The sequence below is a fragment of the Polistes fuscatus genome, unplaced genomic scaffold (genome assembly GCF_010416935.1).
Source record: "Polistes fuscatus isolate 324 unplaced genomic scaffold, CU_Pfus_HIC Scaffold80, whole genome shotgun sequence".
NCBI classification, from domain to species: Eukaryota; Metazoa; Arthropoda; class Insecta; order Hymenoptera; family Vespidae; genus Polistes; species Polistes fuscatus.
The window spans coordinates 42,673-69,454 of record NW_025113163.1 but is presented as its reverse complement, the minus strand read 5'-3'; the positions used below and the strand labels follow the sequence as shown (position 1 = coordinate 69,454).

At 33.5% G+C, this 26,782-nt stretch overlaps 1 protein-coding gene across 1 annotated transcript; it reads right to left on the bottom strand.

Moving 5' to 3' along the window:
* Nucleotides 1-971: 971 nt before the first annotated feature.
* LOC122525238 (G1/S-specific cyclin-E-like) lies at nucleotides 972-2,718 on the bottom strand. Its single transcript, XM_043647919.1, is given in 3 exon segments — nucleotides 972-1,580; nucleotides 1,685-2,303; nucleotides 2,705-2,718. Coding segments are annotated over 3 exon segments (1,242 nt in total).
* Between the last annotated feature and the right edge of the window lie 24,064 nt (nucleotides 2,719-26,782).

Here is a 26,782-nt window from a genome sequence, read left to right as displayed (position 1 = left end):
TATTTATTTTTTTTAAATTATATTAAGTACATATAATATTTATTTATTTATACTTATCTTTATTATTATGTATCCTTTTTATGATTTAATTAATTTGTTTATTTATTTATTTTATTTTACTATCAGTATTACACATTTATATCATCTTTATTTTATCTTTAACTTCGATATTTCTTTTTTTTTTATGTTATAATAGGTTATCCTTGTAAAAGTTTAAATAAACGAAATAATCCCTTTTTTTATTATTCATTAATAATAATCCCATACTTCCCTTTTTCACTTATTCCTTTATAGTACGAGTATACATAGAGGATTCGTATGTCATCAATATTTTTAGTATTTCTGATTTTCTAGAATTCAAATCTTAGATATTCAAGAATCTTTTATATTCTTCCATTAAAATCATTCGAGAAAGTTCTACGCATTTCTTTTAGTTCAGAATTGTTTAAGCTTAGTCTATCGGTCGGGTGACGATTAGTTTTAGTTCAATATAACTTAGATAGTATTTGTCAAATCTACATTATATGGAATTTATTCAGCCAATAATTATAAAAATGGTCTAAATCAAAATTAACAAAAAAATAAATGTATCAGTTATTCCACACTACATTATTTTATAAACTAAATTAATTCAATATAAATTAGATAGTATTTGTCATTTCAACATTATATGGAATTTATTCAGCCCATAATTATGAAAATGGTCTACATCAAAGTTAAAAAAGAAATAGGTGTATCAGTTATTACACACTACGTTATTTTATAAACTAAATGATTCAATGTAACTAAGATAGTGTTTGTCAATTCAACATTATATGGAATTTATTCAGCCCATAATTATGAAAATGATCTAAATAAAAATTAAAAAGAAAAATAAGTTTATCAATTATTCCACACCACATTTTTATAAACTAAATGAATTCAATATAACTTAGATAGTATTTGTCATTTCAACATTATATGGAATTCATTTAGCTCAATATAAGATCCTCTATCAATCGTTGTTGCGCTTTCTCTAACATGTTCAGATCTACAACATGAGTTTGGATTCGATGCGATTCGTCTATCACTATGTAAGGTACTGTTGCTTTAAGTCCAGATCCAGAGTTAGATTCTACAGAAGATACAGTGGAACTTAACAAAAATTTGGGACCATCTTCCAATATTGTTTTAGCAAACGGGATTAACCATTTGACGCAAGGGGCCAACTGTTCCCAAGAAAGACGCGACACATTTAAAGCACACTCTCGTCCTTGTATATGGTAAATGCATCCTGCAGCTAGGTGGCTGTAAGGAAATTTTAAACTGCCTTCATCCAAAGTTGCTAAATCCAAAAGCTGAGCAGCTTGCATATAATGTTATCCGCCATATTGTGGATATATAAACATGTTGGGCTTAGACCAATCACCGCATTCTATTTGCATGTAAATATTAAGCCATTCGAAAGCAGTCACGGATGATAGATTCCATCCGAATAACTTCAAAATGATTAACTCTTTTCCTAAAATCTCTTCCTCGGTACAAGCTCCATCAGTGACGTATGCCAACTCAGCTATTTTAGGTGGATCAATTTCTTCGACCTGAAAATAAATTAAATGTTTCATTAGATTGTTATATTTATAAATAAAGTATTTGAAATGAGTAGATAATAATACAAAATAAAAGGTAAATAAAGAATACGTACCTTAGCTGCTATGAACAGACATGTAATACCTATAAGTTGTAATTGACTTTTTGGTATGTTTTGATGAATAGACAGATACCTGTCTATATAGTTCATAGCAAGGTAATAAGTTTGTCTGTGTAGTTTGTACACTTCGCATACTACAATAAGCCAATCCAACAATATAGCTCGCATTTGTGGTTGTAATGTCGGATGCCTTTGAAACATATGTGAATCTTTTTGACTATGAGTCTTTTGATCTGCCAAACACATAAGTCTCCATACGTGCGTACTATCTGCCCAAGAAAAGACTGGAAGCGGAGCTGACCTATTTGTTCCATTGCTAGAGCCGGAAGGTGTTAAGAAACAAGTCGCGTTTCTTAATTCGGACCAAGTTGCTGGCTCCTGCTGTTCCTTTAAAGGCGTTGGAGATGTTTGAAGAGGCGTGCATGGATTCTCCATGGAAAGCGCACCATTACAAGACTCATTGTATGGCACGTGAGTTAATGCTGGTACTTTGCTAGGGGGATATATATTTTCTGAATCTTCAGAAAGTTCAGCTGTACTCCTTTTGCGCTTCATCGATTGCATCTCTCTACCACATTGCAAATAGGTATGTGAAGGTTTCTTCTCTTGTAAGCTGTCGATAAATGAAAAAGAAAAAAATTATACAACTACTGTTTTCCTATCATAAAGATATAAATGAGACAACGTATAAAAAATGAATGACCTAAGTACAACAATTAAACATCCAATACAGGATGCAATGTGGAAAATTTTAACTATTTGTCATTTATTATATCTCTGTTAAGTTTATAATTAATTTGCTATAGCATTTCTTCCTTTAGAAATCTTAATATGTGAATAGTAACAAGAGAAGGTTATATAAAATAAATTGAAGCCACAACTAAGGGAGAAAAAGTAATCGAATGTTTGCTAAGAGTGTTCCAAGGTCGCTATAATGAGTATCAATTTGTTCTAAATGAAAACCAATGAGATAATGGAAAAAACTTTTAATAGAACAGAAGGACGAGCACTCACCTGGTCTGTTGCATCTTGCCGAGATACCTTGGCTAAGTTCTATATATTTCCAAGAGTTATTTATTCTTTGTATTTATTATACGAATCGACCGATATCGTTCTAAATATTGAAGATAATAAAGCGAAATTTGATCGAACAATATTGTCTATAAATACCGAAAATGATGGTAGCGCGCGAAGTTAAGGCACACTCGATCGCCATAATGCACGTCGTCTTCCCTGATACTCTAATCCGATATATAAGTATTAAACTTAAAGTAACTCGAAATATTTAATCTTAAGAAAATCTTCTCTAGTCCTTAGATATGTAACGTTTGAGTGTAAATGAATTTGGAATAAAATTTTCATGGAAAAATCGGAGGACGTGGATCTCGAAGCGCGGGAGACCTGCGCGCGGAACGATGACCAACCCCTGCTTGCAATCTGGCGCTGTGACGCCCTCTATATGAATACCATAACCTCAATAGGGGAAAATTTTTCAATTTCGATAAATACTTTCAAAAGGATTCCCTTGACCTCTATCATCGGACAAACACTGATGTCATTCTCAGGAAAAAGGACTTCATTGATCAAACAAAGGTGTCTCTAAGCTCTTCCTTCGGTCAACGAGTCTTCCGGATTACATCCGATTTTTCCAATAATTAAGCACAAAGGCTCTCGACGAAGTTTTTCTCGAATTGAACGAGTACATTAGTTTCCTTATTGATAATTTCTTTTCACTTGTATATGAAATAACAGCGTTAAAACGTTTTCGAAACAACACGAACACACATGCATCGAGACTCTTCCGCGTCCATTTGCAAACGCTGCTTCCCGCCTTGACCTAATCGCACTGTATTTCCGAACGAACGATGGAATTACTTTAAATTCACTCAAATTAAATGCGTTACGATGAGGAACTTCAGATAGCCGTGTAAAAAAGATAAATAATAAAATAATATATATTTAAAATGAAATCAAGAAACAGGTACAAAAGAGTGTCTTGTGAGAAGGCCACAAAAAAAATTGGCGCCGGGCAAGCGTGCTTATAGGTGTCGCTGCTAGCGCTTCAAAGATGGCCCTTTCTGATTGGTCGAGCCGTCTGACACAGCTGACGCTCAGCTAATCAGTCCGTAGCATACACTCGATGTTTATTTTTGATGAATGTACAAATTGCTGAATTTTGTATATTCGATATAAGTTAGTTGTAAAATATATTATTATAAATAAGTCTTAATTTTATTTTTATTAATGAAATTTATTGGATGAGATCAAATATTCTCTAATGCAAATAAAAGTTAAAATCTTTTAGATGTACTCACAAAATAGTATTCTCTAACGAAAGTAGATAAAAGTCTAACGTATTTAATACTTGTTCAGTAATTATCGACAAATAACAATAAAATAACTTTTATAGAAAATGATTAATAAACTATAAAATAAAAGATCGTCTATTATTTTTTATTAATGTATACTAATGCAAACAGTGAAAAAAAAAAGAGAGAAAAATATCGACCGATAAAGTCATATCATATTATGATAATCATAGTTGATACTAATAGACAACTTATTTTAGATGTCACTGATATTTACATGATGCTACTGCTATCTGATAGGCGCTACTGTTCTGTGCTACAGCTAACTTTTTTACAGCTAACTATTGCTAAGGGCAAGGTTCTACTGCTACTTGCTAGGTGCTAGAGCTAGAATCTTAGTGCTACTTAAAGGATTTCATTTCTACTGCTACGTGCAAAGTGCTGCAGCTGTTTGCTATTTTCTATTGCTAGTTGCTAGGTGCATGCTTGTAGAACTATGTTTTACATTCTAATGCATGATGATAAGGGCTACTAAAATATGCTAGATTTCTAATGGAAGAAACTAGGAGCCGTGTGCTACTGCTATGTATTCGATTTTATTGCTGGGTATTAGGTTTAAATGATAAATGCTAGTTGCTACTGCTAAATAAAAGATGCTTCGTGCTACTGATAAATGTTAGGTTCTATTGCTAATTTTCACTGGTAGATGCTTGGTTTTACTTAATAGTACTAGGTACTATTGCCACTTGCTATGAGTTGCTTCTAGCTGATAGGTGCTACTTCTAAATGCTACTGCTCAGTGCTTAATTTTACTGCTACGTGCAAAATGCTACTGTTAAGTGCTAGATGCTAGTTACTCGTTTTAGGTATTACTGCTTGCAAATAGTTACTACTTATAAGTTCAAAATTCTACTGTATAGTGGTTGATTTTACAACTAATTGCATAGTGCTAGATCCACTGCAAAATGCTTGGTCATAGGTATACTTGCCAAGTCTCATTGAACAGTGCTTAGTTTAACTACTAGCTGCTAGGATCTACTAAAAGGTGCAAGGTAAAATTGCAAGGTGCTAGGTGCTATTGCTAGTTGCTAGGTTCTACTGCAAGTTGTAAGGCTCTTTTTAAAGTTATACCTCTTTTGGCACGTTAGGGAAAATGTAATGGGGAGTGATTTTGTTCCGAGTGTCTGGAAAAACGACACCACGAAATTTGTCGGTATTTACGACGCGCGGCAAAGCGATTTCAAGTATACGAAATGAAGTTGTCTTCTTCTTCTTCTTCCATTTTTTTTTTCTCAAGCGGGTAACCCATCCAAATACTAATCGTACTCAGCGCTGCTTTACCTAAATGATCGAGCGAGAACTAATGCTGTAACCGCGCCATGGTTGTTTACACATAAAGTAATTCGATATATCTCCCTTACAAATAATGTGGACTGATATCTATATTTTTATATTTTTTTTTTTTCTTTTTTTATTCTTTCTTATATATAATATATCGATCGATTGAAAATATTTTTCTTTTCTTTTTGAAGTTATTTTGTTAACTTTACAGAAAAGATTAATTAGTAGCTTATCTTCTCATATTTTCAATCCTCCTCCTTTTTACCTGGTCACGCTATAAATATATGTATATATATAAGGTATATTCTGTACAGTTCTTATAAGGATTATGTCTTGGTAATATAACTGCCTTGAGTTTCTGCAAATAAGAGTCTCTCTCGATTATTTTATTAATATTATTTACACTAAACTACATTATCTGCATTGCTTTACCTTGTACAAATACAAATTACACTTAAAACTACACTATGTACATTAGTTGCATTACCTGCAAATAAGAGAAACAACATTTACAGCTAATATTCACTCTTATTTTATTGGCTTATTACTAGCTTCGCAATTTCAACTCTAACCGTCTCTGCTTAGAAAACTCCTAACCGTTTCTGTCCCGTTATTAACGTTCCCGAATCTTTCTAAGCCTAATACGCCTGCGCGTCTTAACTGTAAGAAAGCAGCTAATTTAAATCATTAGTAAAGGTGACGAAATATAAATAGTAATATTTCGTTACATATATATGTGGGAAGGGAAATTAGACAAAGGGGTTACGAAACAAAACACGGTATGGTTGGTAGGACCGTTGGGAGGTAGCGACGTGCAGCGGTACGTTGCTATGCAAGTAAACAGTGGGAGGGAAGAAAAAAGATCTAGATCAGTCATCGTATAGCCTTTAAGAAGCAAAAAGCTATTATTGTATTTACATGGAAACATTCTATTCATCTTTGTATTGAATCCTACATATGGGGGCTCAGCCGGGATTAAAAAAGAATAGATTTCATGTGTGCAATAAAAAGTCGTATAAAGTCGTGTGAAGTTGCATAAAGTTGTATCAAGTCGAAAGTTGCGTTACAATTACCAGCAGTGTGAATCCGATTCTAAGTTGATTAAGAGTGTTGCGCGAGGAAAGTTGACCACGCGTGAATACTAAAGTAAAGTTGTGAAGTAATCGGTAGTGTTGGTGTAACGGTGATATAGGAGGACGATAAAGAAACATTAAGATTAAGAAAAGTAGCTGTTTGAACGATGGCTCAATTGAAGGTAACACTCGAAACAAGTGCGGATGAGCAGGAAGTTGGACGTGAGGAATTGAACGAAAAGGCCGTTCAAAACACGCCACTAAGAAGACGAGTTGAAGAACGAAAGCGTCAAGGTAAAGCAGTCGAGGAAAAAGCCGTCATTTACACCTATGAGCAGATTGACTCCATGAAATTAAGGGAGTTAAAAGAAGCGGCGAAGAAGTTAAGGTTATCCACAGTCGGAAATAAGCAGGCGTTAAGAAATCGCTTGAAAGATGAAGAAAGCGAAGACGAAGAAAGCGAAGACGAAGAAAGTGAAGAAGAAGAAGAAGAAGGAGACGAAGGCAAACGAGAAGAAGAATCACAGAGTGGTGGACAACGCGGGGAAGGAGGAGCGGTAAGCGTTGATACGCAACAACTCGCTTCGTTTTCCATAAAGGATGTGGAAGAAAGCCTATCATATTTCAACGGAGAGGATAAGCTACTGATAGATCATTGGATCCACGATTTTGAAGATACCAGCGTATTGTTGGGATGGAACGATTTGCAGAAGTTTATCTACGGGAAACGTATGTTAAAAGGAGCGGCAAGACAATTTATATCGTTCGAAAGAGAAATTAAATCATGGGACAGCTTAAAGCGTAGTTTGATTAGGGAATTTCAGGTAAAGGTAAATTCAGCCACGATTCATAAGCAGTTGTCCAAGCGTAGACAACAACCAGGCGAAAGTAGTCGTTTGTACATTTATAGTATGCAAGAAATCGCGAATCAAGGTAACATCGAAGAAGACGCCCTTATACAGTACATAGCGGATGGTTTGTTAGGCGAACGTCGCGATAAGGCAGTATTGTACGGATCCCGAACGCTCACAGAATTTAAAAATAATATTCAAATATTTGATAAACTTAAAGAAAGTAACGTACAAGGAACGCGATTTAGAAAAGATAATCAAGGAAACGTAGCGTCGACACGTATCGGTAGATCTCCGGCGATAAAGAAAGACCATTGTTACGGGTGCGGTTCGGAAGCACATAGTTATCGTTTCTGTCCAGACAAAGAAAAAGGTCTCAAATGTTTTAAATGTAATAATTTCGGTCACATAGCGAGTCATTGTAATAAATCACAGCAGCCGTCGGAAAATAAAGCAAGTATCAATTGTGTTCAATCTACTACGGATAGAGTTGCGATCAGGATTAATGGTTTGTTAGCATATGCGTTATTAGATACGGGCAGCGAAGTAAGCATTATAAATTCAGAGCTATATAATAAATTAGGAAGACCAAGATTATATGAAACCACTCGACGATTGGCAGGGTTTGGTAATGCGATAACGAAGCCAATAGGGAGATGTGAGGTGAATATCGATATCGAAGACGGTAGATATAAAACGGATGTATTTGTAGTAAGTCAGTCAGATATGAGATACGAAGTTCTTTTAGGAAGAGAGTTGCTGAAAGAGTTAGACGTTCGTATAAATAAAGGGCGAGTAGAAATAAGACGACCAGACAAAAGACTCAGCGAGGAGATAAGCGAGGGATCGGTAAAATCGAGCGACTATGGTTATGTTGAGCGACGGACGGATACAGACGATATGAATGCAAATAAAGAAGTAGAAGATATAAAGGCGATAATGGAAATAAAATATGTAGATACGGATGAAATAGACGTAAAAGAACCGTACAAGGTGCGCATAAAAGAATTAATACAAAATTATAAGCCAAATACTAAACCAGACGCGCGAACAGAGACAAAAATAAAGTTGACGGATAATATTCCAGTTTGTTCTAAGCCGAGGAGATTAGCTCCGAAAGAGAAAAAAATAGTTACGCAACAATTAGACGAATGGTTGGACGAGGGAATAATTCAACCCAGTACAAGTGAATATAGTAGTCCGGTAGTAGTGGTACCTAAGAAGGACGGAACTTACAGAGTTTGTATTGATTACCGTAAATTAAATGCAAAGGTGGTAAGAGATCGATTTCCAATGCCATTGATCGAAGACTGTCTCGATGCGTTGACACAGGGAGTGGTATTTTCGACAATTGATCTTAAGAACGGGTTTTTTCATGTCAAGATTGAGGAAGATAGCCGTAAATTCACTTCGTTTGTTACTCCAGACGGGCAATTTGAGTTTCTTAGAACACCTTTTGGGTTATGTAGCAGTCCCGCCAGTTTTTTAAGATTTATTGATGAGGTTTTTGGCGATTTGGTAAGGAAGAAAATAGTGTTAACATACATGGACGATCTTATTATCCCAGGTATCGATTACGAAGATGCGTGTAGAAAGTTGGAAATAACGTTAACGGTAGCAGCTCAGAACGGGTTAATTATAAATTGGAAGAAGTGCAAGTTCCTTCGGGAGGAAATTGAGTTCTTAGGACATGTGGTGTGGAATGGGAGTATTCGGCCATCACCCACGAAAATAAAAGCGGTACAGCGGTTTCCGGAACCGAAGAATAGAAAACAATTCAAAGTTTCTTAGGTCTGACAGGATATTTTCGTAAATTTATTAAGGATTACGCTAAGATAGCAAGACCATTATCAGATTTGTTAAAGACAGGTAAGGCATTTGTCTTTGATACCGTTGAAAGAGAGTCGTATTCGCGATTAAAGTATTTTTTGTCTCAAGAGCCGGTGCTCCGTATTTATGACCCCGGAGCAATGACGGAATTGCATACTGATGCAAGTATAGACGGGTTTGGCGCCGTATTATTGCAAAAATACGACAACGAAAATAATTACCATCCGGTTCATTACATGAGTTATAAAACGTCGGAAGCAGAGAGGAAGTACCATTCGTATGAATTAGAAGTCCTAGCGATAATTAAAGCAGTTCAGAAGTTTAGAGTCTATTTGTTAGGAATAAGATTTAAGTTAGTTACGGATTGCCAGGCATTCCAAAAGACGCTTAAGAAAAGGGAGTTAGCACCGAAGGTAGCAAGGTGGGCGTTGTCATTGGAAGAATTTGACTTTGAAGTTGAACACCGTCCAGGAGAAAGAATGAAGCATGTAGATGCACTTAGTCGTTATCCGGTAATGTGTATCGAAGATACATTATTACAAAATATAAGAAAGAAACAGGAAGAAGAGGAAAGATTACGTGTCATACGTCTTGTAGTAGAAAAAGAGCCATACGAAGATTATATTTTAGAAAATAATATTTTGATGAAGCGTGTAAACGATAAGAACGTGATAGTGTTGCCTACGAGCATGCAGTCTAATATCATAAGAAAGATTCACGAAAATGGTCATTTCTCTGTACGAAAGGTAGCCGAAAAAATAAAAGAAGAATTTTATATACCGGGTCTGAAAGAAAAAATCGAAAAGATCATCAGCTGTTGTGTACCGTGTATATTAGCGGAGCGTAAGCAGGGGAAAAAGGAAGGTCAGTTACAGCCGATACCGAAGGGGGATAGACCGCTCGAGACTTATCATGTCGACTATCTAGGGCCGATGACAGCGACGAGTAAAGCTTATAAGCATATCTTGGTAGTGGTAGATGGGTTTTCTAAGTTTGTGTGGCTATACCCAACTAAGACGACAACCGCACGGGAAACGTTAGAAAAACTTGGGATACAGCAGAGAACATTCGGTAATCCGACACGTATTATTACAGATAAGGGAACCGCATTCACGGCAACAGAGTTTAAAGAGTATTGTATGACGGAAAGGGTCGAGCACGTTCTAACTACCACCGGTATACCGAGAGGAAACGGTCAGGTTGAAAGAATTAATCGAATTATTATCTCGGTACTGACTAAGATGTCGATGGACGCGCCTGACAAGTGGTATAAGCACGTAGATAAGGTCCAAAGAGCGATTAATAGCACTTATCAGCGTAGTGTAGATGCGTCACCTTTCGAGGTGATGTTTGGCGTAAAAATGAAGCAGCGCGAAGATTTAGCTATTTTAGAATTAATAGAGAAAGAGGCGATATTGCAATATTCTGACGAGCGCTTAAGACTGAGAGAAGCAACGAAGGAAAGTCTGTTAAAAATTCAAGAAGAGAATAGGCGTAATTATAACCGTAAATGTAAGAAAGCGAGTGTTTACAACGAAGGCGACTTAGTAGCGATAAAGCGCACGCAGTTTGGTGCGGGGTTATAGATACAAATGAAATTCTTAGGTCCGTATAAGATATCTAGATGTAAGAGAAATAACCGATATGAAGTGATTCGTGTTGGTGGGGATGATGGACCAAAGATCACCACACGGCGGCGGATTACATGAAACCGTTCGAAGAGTTCCCTTCGGGGGCCGAAGGAGATGCAGATATGGCCGAGTGTGGGAAGGGAAATTAGACAAAGGGGCTACGAAACAAAACACGGTATGGTTGGTAGGACCGTTGGGTGGTAGCGACGTGCAGCGGTACGTTGCTATGCAAGTAAACAGTGGGAGGGAAGCAAAAAGATCTAGATCAGTCAACGTATAGCCTTTAAGAAGCAAACAGCTATTATTGTATTTACATGGAAACAATCTATTCATCTTTGTATTGAATCCTACATATATATATTTATATAAAATTAAATAACTTCAATAAATAAATGAGAATAAAAATATAATAGGAAAAGAAAAATAAACTTCTTACATTAAAAAATATTATCGAACAACAAGCAGGGAAGAGGAACAGGTTTCTTTATCAACTATATTCTGTGTAAAAAAAAAACTTATAATAATATTACTAATAATATAATATTAATAACATTAATTAAAAAAAAAAATAGGAAAATTAAAAAGTAACAAGGAAAATTAATAATGATAATAATAATAATAATATGTAATCATTGTGATAGGTGATCTATAATTAATTAAAAATATATATTGAGATTGTAGCATAAAAGAATGGAAACGTATTGTGCAATATGAATTTATTGTGATTGTTTTGAAGTTATACTTCTTTTTCAATACTAAATAACGAGCGTAGCCTGACAAGGATTTATTTCAGAATTCGTTAGGCACTCAACGTAATAACGATTTATGTACCATTTATAAATACCATTTATAAATATGCGGCTCAATCATTTCGAAAATATTGAAAATAACGAAATTTTGTTATCGTCCCTCCCCACTTTTTAAACCGTTGCTAGGCACGCCCTGCTGGGCCTATTAAACAAAGCACTCGTCCTATTAGTCCAGTCAACGGGGCCGTTTGCCTCGATTTCAGGATAATAGTGAAAACTTGACATAAGAGTAAATAGACGACGCTGAATCGAATGGTGCTAATTTTTTTGAGGTGAAAGGTGCCGTTTTTGAGAAAAAGGGTAAAAAATGATAAAATTGGAAAAAAATGGTTTATTTAGAATCTAGGCATTTAATCGAAAAAAGTTTTAAACAAAAATTGTAGAGAATTAAAATATACTAAAAAATGTTATATGAGTTATCTGCGTATTTTCAAAAAAAAGCGAATAAAATTGGATTAAAGATAGGAAAATAATTGTAAGAGTGGGGAAGCAAGTCCCGCCTCTCAGTCGGTTTTTACACGCGAGCGGCTAGTGTGCGTGCGAGCGTCCGTGTGCACTAATCACAAACGAAGGATCTTCGGCAATCTTCGGGACTCTCGGTCTTGAATGAAAGTGCGAGTGAGAGGTCTTAGGCGATAACGAGTTTTATTGTCCTTGGCCATCGATTGTTGATCGTTTTGTATACGAGTGCGAGTGAGAAATAAACTAATTTCTCTTTTTATATTTTTTCTTTCGGTAGCAAGAATTTTATGTCTTGGCCATCGAGTTTCGAGCGTTCTGTATACGAGTGCGAGTGAGACAATAAACTGATATTTCTCTTTTTCTATTTTTTCATTCGGTAGACAGAATTTTACGTCTTGGCCATCGAGCGTCGAGCGTTCTGTATATCTATATATATCGGCGTATAAGCGCGGCGTTTTTAAATCGAAACTTGATGCTTTTGGCACGCCGTTTTTTTATTTATTGTCAAAAATAGTGAACCTTCAATAAAAGAAAAACAATAATTCATTTTAACAGAAACTATTATTATATATTGGAAAGGAAAAATAATGAATTAATTTTGTGCCTCGCTATAAAGTTAATTAGAATAATTAATTAATATTAATTTTCTGTCTCACAAAAATTTGTTTGTATATAAAATTGAATACGTATTCTTTGTAAGACGAAATTTAAAATTTATTTATTTTTCCTAATAAATTACGTATTTTATAAAATTTTAAATTGCTGATTTTTTTCTTGTAAAAATTTATTTGTGTATCAAATTGAATACATATTTGAAAAAAAAGAATTTTATATCTAAACATAAAAAAACTGGTGTGTGTACTTATGTACGCACGTCAGAAGTTATACTTCTTTGGCGTACCAAAACGAATATAGCATCAATAACATCAAAAATAACTTCAAAAAATAAGTATAATATTATTTATTTATACATGAGGAAGAAGAAGGGTTTAATTAAAATAAGAAATAAGAAATAAAACACTTCTCAGACGTCTAATAAACGAAAATAAGAAATAAGAAATAAACACGTCTCAGACGTCTGATCTGCATAAAAGGAATACGAGGCGAAATTAATCTTTCAGAAACTAAATCTAAAGGTGGTAGATGCTGAGGTACATCTGGATATTTGAAGCCGTTATATGTTGACAGTACTGGAATATTCTTCTTGTTTAAAGCTTGTATGCATGTATTACAAAGCTTAGTATTTTCCATAGGTACATTAGGTATAATTTGTGTTAGAATATCCTTATGTTCAATAGATGGCTCTTTTAAATCATTTTTAAACCACAATCTGTCACATACTGAGCATGGATGTCTAAATGAATTGTCCAAGAATTTTATTTTCAATTCCTTATGAGCTCGTTTAAATTGATGATAATTGCTATATGGTAAATCCATATCAATTTGCTCGCCAGTGGAATGATTAATTACTAACTGGTCTGAAGAGTTAGAATAAATAGAGTGTACATCTGATTGAGGTAATTCCTGATCCATTATTGTAGCTTGGTTTAACGAATTGCATTTTTCATCCAGTACAATGTCTTGATTAGACAATACATGTATAATCGAAGCGTCAGCTAAATATTGATTATTTCGTGCTCGAGATCGTGAACTTTGCTCCATGTTTGTTGATGTAATGTTTTTTGATGTTATACGTTGATGACACGGCATAGAAGAATTGTCCATATGCACATCAGCTTGCACAATAATATAGTTGTGATTGTTATCTTTTGCAGTATACAACGATGCATCTTGAAGAAGTAAAAGTAAAAAATAAAGACCAAATCCCAATTGTATCAAAAGAAGTATAAATTCAAAAATAATAATTAGCAGTACTATTAGTTATTGCTGTGAATTTTAAATTATATAAATTTGTACCGGTAATCATAGGCTGAGCCGATGGTTCAGAAGTCACTAATAAATTCGAAGTCGATGGAGCACATAAAGTTCCATTCGCAGACAATTGGTTTTCTTGAAGAAATAAATGTCAAATAAATGTCAAAAAATAAAATAAATGTAATAACTTAAAATAACTTCAAATAACTTTAAAACATAAAGATCAAACAAAAAGAAAAAATAATTAGCAATAATATTAGTTATTGCTGAGACATTTAAATTATTTAAATTTGTACCAGTAATCACAGGCTTAGCCGATGGTTCGCAAAGTAAATTAGAAGTTGACGGAGTACATAAAATTTCATTCGCAGGCAATTCATATGCTTTTTGAATCATTTTTCTTCGCTGCCAATGAACCCTACAACGTTTTGCATTAGCGCGCATTATGTTTTCCTTATTTTCCTCATTATTTTCCTTATTTTCCTCATTATTTTCCTTATTTTCCTGATTCCTTTTCCTACGAAGACGATAATCTCTACATTTCTCTGCATTAGTTTTAGGCATATTGAAAACTTAAAAAGAAATTGAAATGTATACTTATCCTTGTCAATAAGAAAGCTGCAAGAGATTATAGTTTAATAATAAATTCAAAATTAAAATAATTAAATAATTAAAATAATTAAAATAAAATAAATAAATTTTCAACAATAATTAATAACAAATAATAAAATTTAAACTATAGATAAATGTGAACGCTTAGTCTTAATTTTTGTATTGTTGGTAAGGAGAATAGTTGGAGATCTACGTCCGATCGGCACTATTGTTTTATTAATTTAAATCGCAACGTGTCCAGCAACTTTCTGTACGATTTTCTAGCCAATCTTTAGTGAATCTGAAAACTTAAGCCACACAACATTTACTTCTCCATCTTCATTGTATTCAATATGAAATAACTACAATTTTCCCGAATGCCAATATATACTCTACATTTGTAAATAAAATAAAATATAACTGCAATAAAAACTTTAATAAAATAAAGATAATAAATATAATTTAAATAAAATACAATTATTAACAAAATTAATAAAATAAAACAACAAATAAGAAAAAGAAAAACTCTTGGTTAAGTAAATACAAAGTTTAATACTATATTGGCTCGTCAGACAAAAAGCCTTGTAGCTTAAAATCTCTGGTTGATAAATTAAACATAATAAGGAATTGCGGTTTTAACAAAAAATTAAACACGTATCTCATTTCTTGCTCGCTTCGCTAGTATACGGATTCAACAAAAAGGTTCACCTCGTTTATGGAAGTATAAGGAATACTTATACTTTTCTTATTTCGTTCTAGCTTAAATCGCTTTGTTCGTCGCTTTCTTTGTAAATTCTTCGCTGCTCATCTAAGACGTATCGTCGTAGACGTCCAGTGGAAGAATAGGACGAGTGCTTTGTTTAATAGGCCCAGCAGGGCGCGTGCTTAGCAACGGTTTAAAAAGTGGGGAAGGACGATAAGAAAATTTCGTTATTTTCAATATTTTCGAAATGATTGAGCCGCGTATTTCGAATATACGCTAAGAATCTATAATCTTTATAAATAGTACATAAATCGTTATTACGTTGAGTGCCTCACGAATTCTGAAGGAAATCCTCGCCAGGCTACGCTCGTTATTTAGTATTGAAAAAGAAATATAACTTCAAAACAATCACAATAAATTCATATTGCACAATACGTTTCCATTCTTTTATGCTACACTCTCCATATTTTTATAATTAATTACAGATTACCTATCATAATAATAACATATTATTATTATTATTATCGTTATTAATTTTCCTTGTTAGTTTTAATTTTTCTAGTTTATTAATAATGTTATTATTACATTATTACTATTATTATTATTAATTTTTTTTTACATAGAATATAGTTGATAAAGAAACCTGTTTCGCTTCCCTGCTTGATGATCAATAATATTTTCTAATGTAAGAAGATTGTTGCGTATCCCGCGCAACGAGTGAGTAGGGCGAAGCACCTAGGCGCGTACGGCCCTGCCAAAGCATTAGACGCGTGCGACAAATAGTCCAGTCAACGGGGCCGTTTTTCCGGAAATCTCAGGAAAGAAGGTGAAAACTTGACATAGGGTAAATAGACGACGCTGAATCGAATGGTGCTAATTTTTTTGTGAAAGGTGCCGTTTTTGAGAAAAAGGGTAAAAAAGGATAAAAATTGGTAAAAAATGGCTTTATTTAGAATCTAGGCATTTAATCGAAAAAAGTTTTAAACAAAATTGTAGAGAATTAAAATATACATAAAAAATGTTCTATGAGTTATCTTCGTATTTTCAAAATAAGCGAATAAAATTGGATTGAAGATGGGAAAATAATTGTAAGAGTGGGAAGCAAGTCCCGCCTCTCAGTCGGCTTTTACACGCGAGCGGGCTAGTGTGCGTGCGAGCGTCCGTGTGCACTAATACACAAACGAAGGATCTTCGGCAATCTTCGGGACTCTCGGTCTTGAATGAAAGTGCGAGTGAGAGAACAAACCAATATTCTCTCTTTTTATTTATCATGCGATAACGAGTATTATTGTCCTTGGCCATCGATTGTTGAGCGTTCTGATATTTCTCTTTTTATATTTTTTCTTTCGGTAGCAAGAATTTTACGTCTTGGCCATCGAGCGTCGAGCGTTTTGTATACGAGTGCGAGTGAGAAAGAAAACCGATATTTCTCTCTTTCTATTTTTTCATTTGGTAGCCAGAATTTTACGTCTTGGCCATCGAGCGTCGAGCGTTTTGTATATCTATATATCGGCGTACAAGCGCGGCATTTTTAAATCGAATCTTGATGCTTATGGCACACCGTTTCTTTATTTATTGTCAAAAATAATGAACCTTGAGTAAAAAAAAAATAATTCATTTTAACAGAAACTATTATTATTTAGTTGAGAGTAAAAATAATGAATTAATTTTGTGTCTCGCCATAAAATTAATTAGAATAATTAATTGATATAAATTCTTTGCCTCACAAAAATTTATTTGTATATCAAATTGAATACGTATTCTCTTTAAGACGAAATTTAAAATTTAAATATTTTTCCTATTAAATTATGTATTTTATAAAATTTTAAATTACTGACTTTTTGTCTCGTAAAAATTTATTAGTTTATCAAATTAAATACATATTTGAAAAAGAAGAATTTTATAACCACACATAAAATTAATTCAAGATATATATGAAAGGATATTCTAAAAACGTGGAATTTATTTTTTGTCTATACATAATTTTAATTCATTTTTATTATGTTATAAGAAAACAGTAATGCATTCTGATTCATCTTCGAAGTCTTAAGAATTGTACGAAAAAATTGAACAATTACCAAGTGGTGCGTTAGCGTAAGTAGTAACGTCTTCGCTTCTCGCGCTGGGTATTTAACGTTCGATTCTTCGTGGGGGAATTATTTTTTTTTAAATTTTTCTATCCTTAACAAGGAGACGGTCAGTGAGTCCCACCTCAGATTTTTTTAAATTTTGCACTAACGATATAAAATTTATTAAGAAATCAACATTATTACGCGAGTAATAAAGTTACTAATTATAAATTAAATAATATCCAATAAATAACAAAAATTAATTTTTAACGTGCCGAAACGAGACATTTTTTAGGATGATTTACAGGATGAATTTGTAATTTAAGTAATAAATCTTCCTTTATTTGTGCAAGATGTAAAAAATTTATTGCTTTTAATTTTTTTGTAATAATTTTAATTTTTTTCTATATATAATTAGAAATTAGGAAATGTAAAACAATTTATATAACCTAAGGATAGAAAAACTTATAAAAAAATAATTCCCCCACGAAGAATCGAACGTTATAAACCAGCGCGAGAAGCGAAGACGTTACTACTTACGCTAACGCACCACTTGGTAATTGTTCAATTTTTTTCGTACAATTCTTAAGACTTCGAAGATGAATCAGAATGCATTACTGTTTCTTATAACATAATAAAAATGAATTAAAATTATGTATAGACAAAAAATAAATTCCACGTTTTTAGAATATCCTTTCATATATATCTTGAATTAATTTTATGTGTGGTTATAAAATTCTTCTTTTTCAAATATGTATTTAATTTGATAAACTAATAAATTTTTACGAGACAAAAAGTCAGTAATTTAAAATTTTATAAAATACATAATTTAATAGGAAAAATATTTAAATTTTAAATTTCGTCTTAAAGAGAATACGTATTCAATTTGATATACAAATAAATTTTTGTGAGGCAAAGAATTTATATCAATTAATTATTCTAATTAATTTTATGGCGAGACACAAAATTAATTCATTATTTTTACTCTCAACTAAATAATAATAGTTTCTGTTAAAATGATTATTTTTTTTTTACTCAAGGTTCATTATTTTTGACAATAAATAAAGAAACGGCGTGCCATAAGCATCAAGATTCGATTTAAAAGTGCCGCGCTTATACGCCGATATATAGATATACAAAACGCTCGACGCTCGATGGCCAAGACGTAAAATTCTGGCTACCAAATGAAAAAATAGAAAGAGAGAAATATCGGTTTTCTTTCTCACTCGCACTCGTATACAAAACGCTCGACGCTCGATGGCCAAGACGTAAAATTCTTGCTACCGAAAGAAAAAATATAAAAAGAGAAATATCAGAACGCTCAACAATCGATGGCCAAGGACAATAATACTCGTTATCGCATGATAAATAAAAAGAGAGAAGTATTGGTTTGTTCTCTCACTCGCACTTTCATTCAAGACCGAGAGTCCCGAAGATTGCCGAAGATCCTTCGTTTGTGTATTAGTGCACACGGACGCTCGCACGCATACTAGCTCGCTCGCGTGTAAAACGCGACGGAGGGATAAGCTTGCTTTCTCCCACTCTTACAATTTTTTCCCATCTTCAATCAATTTTATCGCTTATTTTTGAAAATACGAAGATAACTCATACGAACATTTTTTAGTATTTTTAATTCTCTACAACTTTTGTTTGAAACTTTTTTCGATTAAATGCCTAGATTCTAAGATAAGGCCATTTTTTACCTTTTTACCCTTTTTCTCAAAACCTCGGGATTGATTTTAATAAGTTAGCACCATTCGATTCAGCGTCGTCAACTTACCATTTTTCAAAGAATCAAGCTGTTGGTAAAAAAATCAGTTTTTGGCCCGCGTTGACTGGCCTATAGTGTCAATCTATGCACCCGAAGATATTATAATAAAACAAGAAGAAAAAAGAAGCCTTCTACGACCAACTACAAAATTTAGTTGGATCATTACCAAGTAACAAACAAATGATAATCCTTGGAGATTTTAACGCCCGCATCGGAAACGAAATAATACCTGGAATAAAACAAAGGTTCAACGAAAACGTGTAAATGATAATGGAGAACTAATGACACAGTTATGCACATTTATCGAGCTAAGGATTAACAATACATTTTACAATGATAAGGAGCAATATAAATTTACATACAGCAACACCAGAGGCTTCAGGTCCACAATTGATTATATTGTTACCAACAGATACGTCCAACCAAACCAAATATTAGATATCAGGACGTTAAATTCCGCGAATGTAGGAAGCGATCATAGCCTGCTATTAGCAAAAAATAATAATGAAGTTTAAACCCCAAAGAAATCTTGCCCGAGCAACTCAAGAATCGAAAATAAACATCGAGTCACTATGGAACTTACATACTAAACAACTATATGAGAACAGGTTGAAGGATAAAATCGAAATAAACCCAATAAAAGAAGAGGATAATGCAAACACGGCCTGGAAGAAACTAAAAACTAACATTTTAGAAGCTGCATATGAAGCCCTGGGAACACGAAATGTAAAAAACCGGGCTAGAAGATCAAAACTCCTTGGTTCCGCCCAGAGATTAAGGAGATATGCAAAAAAAAGAAAATAACATACCTTAACTATAGAACATTACGAACACCAGGATCATATGAAATGTATAGACGAATCGGGAATCAAACAGCGACGTTAGTGAGGCAAACAAACAACACCATTGGGAGATTTTTTCGAAGAGAATGGAGAGTGACTTCTTTGGACTCCAAAAACAAATCTGGCGATTTATTAGAAATCAAAGAAAGGAAGTCAACGAAATGATCGAAACAAATCAGATCAAAAGAGAAAATTGGATTAACTATCTAACAGAGCTCTATAAATCAGAAGAACCTCAAGCGGAACTAAATACGCCAGAAATAATAACTAAAAGCGACATACAAATTGAGTCCAGTGATGTAGAAACAGCTATTCGCAACTAAGAATAGGAAGAGCTCAGGGCAAAATGGCATCCCAAACGAGTTACTAAAATATGGTGGCCAACGTCTCACACAACAATTAAACTTCCTAATCCAAAAAATACTATGCAACACAAAATACCTGACGAATGGCGAACTAGCACAACTATAGTTATGTTTAAAAAAGGAGACAAAAAACTACCTACAAATTACAGGGGAATAAATCTTTTAAACACTTCATTGAAACTAACAACAAAGGTTATAACGAACAAAATTAACAGCTTAACGAATCTAGAAGACGAACAACAGGGATTCAGATCAGGCAGATCGTTCACAGACGCGGTTTTCATCATAAGACAGATAACAGAAAAATCAATTGTATACAACAGATCAGCATATGTGTTTCATTGATCTGGAAAAGGCATTCGACCGAGTGCAGTTAAAGGATGTTATACACCTCCTCTATAACCGGCAAATTCCGAATAATCTTATCAAGACCATAGAGGACATCTACAGAAACAACAAGATCCAAGCAAAGATAAATGGTGCCTTGACTGAACCGATTGATGCAGGTCGTGGTATCCGACAAGGGGATTCCCTAAGTCCCCTGCTTTTAACATCATTATGGACGAAATAATAAGAAATGTAAGACCGCTAAAAGGATAGATTGGCAACGAAGAAATAACCATCCTATGCTATGCTGATGACGCTGTATTAGTGGCCGAAAATGAGGATGATCTACAACGTCTACTACACCGATTTAACTGCATAGCCAAATCATCCAATATGAACATATCGGCCCAGAAAACTAAATGCATAACAACATCAAAGACACCGTTAAGGTCAAACTGGAAATTGAAGGGAAGGTTATTCAGCAAAATAAGATTTAAGTACCTAGGAATAGAAATCTCAGGATATGGTGATGTTGTAACAGAGGTAAGAGAACAGACAATGAAGGCATCCAGAATAGCGGGTTGTTTGAATGACACAATATGGCGAGACAAAAACATGGACATAGAGATTAAAGCAAGAATCTATAAGGCAACGGTAAGATCTATTATGTCATATACTGCAGAAACTCGACCAGACACGGCGAAAACTAAACAGTTACTAGAGACAACCGAAATGAGAGTTCTTCGCAGAATAGCTGGAAAAACACTACTGGACCGAGAGAAAAGTGAAGATATAAGAAGAAAATGCAAAGTGGAGAACATTCACGAATGGATAATAAAAAAAAAAAAAGAATGGAACGAACATATCAACAGAACGGACAACGGAAGAATTGTCAGAATTCACGGGATAAGTCACCGGTTGGCCGCAGAAGCACGGGGCGCCCACGAAAACGATGGTGCGACAATTTAACAGTGCAATAGGCAGAAAAACGTCGTTACGAAACAGGCAACTTGCCTAAACTAAAGAATGAAGAAGAAGAGAAGAAGAAAAATATCTATTATATTATTTTTTAACTCAACTTATCAGGCTCTGCTTCTCATTTTATATTTTTCACATTTTATACATAAGCTACTTTCTTTATTAGGTTTAGTTAATTATACGGCTCTACATTTTTTATTCCATTCAAAAACCGTAACACTTTCAAGAAAAAGACTTCATTCCAGCATCAGATTTATGTGTATAAATTTCTTATTCCAATGGGCTGTTAATGATATAAAAATTTCTTTAAACTAAAATATCTCCTTCGTGGAGATTTAATGTGAATTATTATGCGAATAGAATTAAACCATAGTTACAAAGAATAAGCAAGACATGAATCTGTTAAAAGGTAAAAATAATAATCTTGCTTCTGAAAGAAACAAATATTATAATTCTCTTAAAAATTCTCTTGTAAAATATTTATTCAAATCATTAGAAAGCTTATTCTCTCCACATAGATGATCAATCATTTTACTGGAAGAGAGAGTGCATATATTATTTTCAACATCGATAAGAAGGAGCCGTCGATACTGAAATCGTGAAAGATTTTGGAAGACACCGTCTTCTTTTTATTCACACTGGGAAGAAACTATGCGCATAAGTATTCTAGTAAAAGAATTATAAAAAGAACGTTCTCCTTAGTTATTTATAAATTATTTTCTACAATAATTCTTATTAAACTATAATATCTTGCAACTTTTTGACCAGTATCAATATACATTTAAATTCTTGTTTCAGTTTTCGAGATTTCTAAAACTATTGCAGGGAAGTGTAATACCTATTACTATCGTTATAAAAATGTATCTAAAAGAAAGTATCCTTCTCAAGCAAACGCGGAACGTTTTAAGGCCTATAGGCGGCAAAAAAAATGTTTTGGTAAGCTAAAGTAGTATATCTTCTTTCGTGCGTACATAAGTACACAGAATATATATATATTTTTTTTTATTAGCTCTATATGTCTCTACAATATTTCCATGGACATTAGCTAATTTGTTATAAGTGAAAAAAGATAGCACGTGGATGGTTTCTTCAATGCGATATCGTCGCTATTGTCGTTTATTTCATTTAGTTTTTGTTTTTACTAGGTCTTCTGGGTTGGTTCTTTTGAGCCTTCTAGATATATATTAGTTGTTGTTATCTTTGGATAGCGGGTTTATGTGCGTATGAATTCTTCTTTTGTATCTGCAGGCTGACTTTGATATTACTTTTTCTATCGTGGGAATATTTAAGTTTTTCCTTATCTCTTCGTTAAGGATGTACCATGAAGCATTCAGGATTGTGCGTAGGGTTATGGACTGTTGAGTATCGAGCTTGGCAATATGACTTTTAGCTAGTATACCAAATAGCGGTAATCTATAGATCCAGATAGGTTTTAATAATTTTTTGTAGATTATTAGTTTTTTCTCTATGTTAAGTTTAGATTTTTTTTCAGTTAGCAAAGCCATTTGTTTCTTTTTTAAAGAAATTTTTTAAATTTTGTCTGAAGTCTAGTATGTCGGGAGTGCTGTTATATGCTGAGAGCCAGTAGGTTGGTTCAACTGTCGTGAGTAAGTCTTGATTTGTGTTGCTTAAATATGAATCTAGTTTTTTTACCTCGTAGTGATGTTAACTTTGATTCACAATTTAGACGCTTAGCATTGAAGTCATCAGCTGCTTCAAATTTATTACATAATTATTTGAAAAAATTGTTTCATTGATTGGTTTTAATTTTCAATTTTTGTTGCTCATAAATAGTTGAGATTTGAAGTAAATTTCGTTGAGTTCTTAAAGTAATTGTTGTAGCTTGAAGATAATCGTGGGCTGTTTTACTGTGTAAATAATATTTGATCTCGTTCATTATATTTATGGAAATTCGACCATGCGCTTTACGTGAAGGATGATTTGTTTCATACATGGTATAATGCGGAGTATTTATATATGTGGGATGCGAGCACCTCCAAGCCAAACACTTAAGTAGGCGTTCGTGAGGAGATTGGACGGTGGGCCCTGGATAGCTCAATTGGTTAAAGAGCAGTCGCCCGGAAAGCGGAAGATCCGGGTTCGAGTCCCGGTCCAGTCTGTCCAACGGCCCAATTTTTTCACGAAACTTACACAGCACTAGACTTTTGCGAACTAAGATATATAGCATTGTAACGAATTTTCTGCTTCGAAGCGTACTACCGTTCAGTACAGAATGAAAACTTAAAACAGTTCAAATTTGAACAGTCACCGGCGACTTAGATGCAACTTTTTTTTCAATAAAATGTAACGCGTGTAGACTCGGAGGATTAAGATTACGCGCAATTTGACGAAAATGGGCAGGAATACGATGTAGAAATCGAATACCCTTTTTGAAACAATGTGAATAAATGAATAGATTTTGTGTTTCATAAAAACTCCGTCTCATATTATTTTCGTTCAATGTTCGACCCATCCTTCAGTGAAACATAATTTTCATTTTAATAAGAAATCACCTAGTACACTTGGAAAAATAAAACCATTTAATTTCTTTACATTTTCAGAAAAATAAAAATTTATTGCTATTTTCACCGTTAGCGACTAACTTTGCCTTCATTATATTTTATAAAAATATACAAATAAATTTTTGTAGAGCAAGAAATTTATATTGTGACGTCCCGTCACGCATACCTCCTTTAATTTTTCAGCAGTCGAATAATATTAACAAATAGCGACATCGTTCCAGTGATTTATATAAATTTAAACCAAAACCATTTTTAGTAGTAAGTACCGAAAACAATTACAACAGTAGTATTGATGAAAAATTGACTCATCATAACAAATTTATAAAAAGCGCGTAACAATTGTTCTCAAAATCTAACTGATTTTATTAAAATATACGTCTTCTAACGATACAAAAGAAACCACGATAAGTCACTGGAAAATATCTAAGAATTCTATAAGCTATTCGGCTCCTATATCAACGCTCGCCCGTCAATACGTGCTAACCATAAAACACCGTAGGCCGCGTTGCCAGGAGGATCGGAGAGCGTGAAATCTAAGATCGAAAGGATCAACGTTCTCCTAACGTCTCCGGACGTTATTGTCGCCATGAATACATTGCCATTCACTTATTAAAGAACTCTTGATTAGAATCCTCCCTACGAAAGACATTGAAACTGTCGCCAACGTCATAATATCCGAAGCCTAACATAAACCAAAACCAACACGTCGATCTTTTCCGAGACATAAATATTGAACTAAAACTAATCGTCACCCGACCGATAGACTAAGCTTAAATAATTCTGAACTTAAAGAAATGCGTAGAACTTTCTCGAATGATTTTAATGGAAGAATATAAAAGATTCTTGAATATCTAAGATTTGAATTCTAGAAAATCAGAAATACTAAAAAGATTGATGACATACGAATCCTCTATGTATACTCGTACGATAAAGGAATAAATGAAAAAAGGGAAGTATGGGATTATTATTAATGAATAATAAAAAAGGGATTATTTCGTTTATTTAAACTTTTACAAGGATAACCTATTATAACATAAAAAAAAAAAATATCGAAAGTTAAAGATAAAATAAAGATGGTATAAACGTGTAATACTGATAGTAAAATAAAATAAATATAAATAAACAAATTAATTAAATCATAAAAAGGATACATAATAAAGATAAGTATAAATAAATAAATATATATGTACATAATATAATATAAAAAAAATAAATAAATAAATTAAAACAAAAAAAGAAAAAAAACAAAAGAAAGAATACGTACAAATAAATATAAATAAATTGATAAATATATATAGAAATTTACAAGACATCAAATAAAAAGACTATATAAATATAATTACAGAATAATAAATAAAGTTAAACATTTAAATTGAGTTTAGAAAAGATAATTATATGAATATCGTCGAATTAATTAAATAAGATTTGAATATTGAAAGAAGGAAAATTACTGCATGTTATAAGAATGAACAATAAAAATATGTAGAAGAAATATTAAATAAGACTTAGATTTTAAGAATAAGAAATTGTATAATTATCTACGTAATATTAAGGAAAATATGTGAGCCTTCATAAGAATTTTGTAGTAGCTGTGATGCATCAGGAAGGCTTGGGTCGGCATGCGTCAAAAGGATGGGGAAAGGACCATCCCCACTACGACAGGACCTCTGGTTTTATAAAGACTAGGAGGCTTTGCCCTCAAGCCTTTACTCTGACCTTAGTTCCAGTAATTAGCTGTACTTTGTTTTTAATGATTAGCTGCATTCTGACTATAGCTCGATTTTGATTCTTTACTGTAAGTGTTATACAAACGTGTGCAAATCGGGAAAGAAGCTAACCAGCGACCAGCCCAAGCACTCCTAAAGCTATCACTACTGATTGGATACTACTAAAAAGGATCTTGCTCCTCCATTTTTCAGTAAGAAAACGAAATAATAATTACATATTCAAGTGAATCAGAGCTATCGGATTTATAATTTTTACCACCTTGTATCATTTCCCTTCCATCACCGTCATTTACCTTGCATCCTCACTCAATTGCTATCTTTTATCGTTATTCGACCTCTAGAAGACAAACCTGCCTGGTCCCGGCTACACTAAATATTCTCGAGCTGTACCTCAAACCACAATTAGTGCTGCCGCGACCGCGAATGCTTTCTACCAAGAATTTATCATCCTTTTCGGACCCCGCGCTTTTATTACCGATCAAGAGAGAAATTTAATATCCGCTGTATTTAGAGGGTTAGTAAAACGATGTAATGTTAAACAATTCACTACAACTGCATATCACTCGTAATTTAACAGATCTCTCAAAAGGTCGCACCAAGTCCTATTACAATACCCCAACACCTACATAAATAATAAAGAGAATGATTTGGACTTGTGGTTGAATTCTGCGATGTTCTCTTATAATACCAGTGTACATGAGGGAACAAAGCATACACTTTACGAATTAGTGTTTGCAAAACTTGCCTGCCTATCGTTATCTTTCCTTCTTATAGAGGAAGACGTGGATCTCACATACAACTAATATCCAAATGATCATTTCGATGAAGTAAATCGACCACAATCTCTTGCGCGACAGAATCTAGAAAAGGCAAAGCTCAGGAGTAAAACTTATTACGATAAAAGAAGATGAAGTCTTCTTACTGGCAGTAAAATAAGGAGAATTCGATAACACTTACAACGGTCCCTTTAAAATATTAGAACTACTAGAGAATAATAATGCTATCTAATAGACATA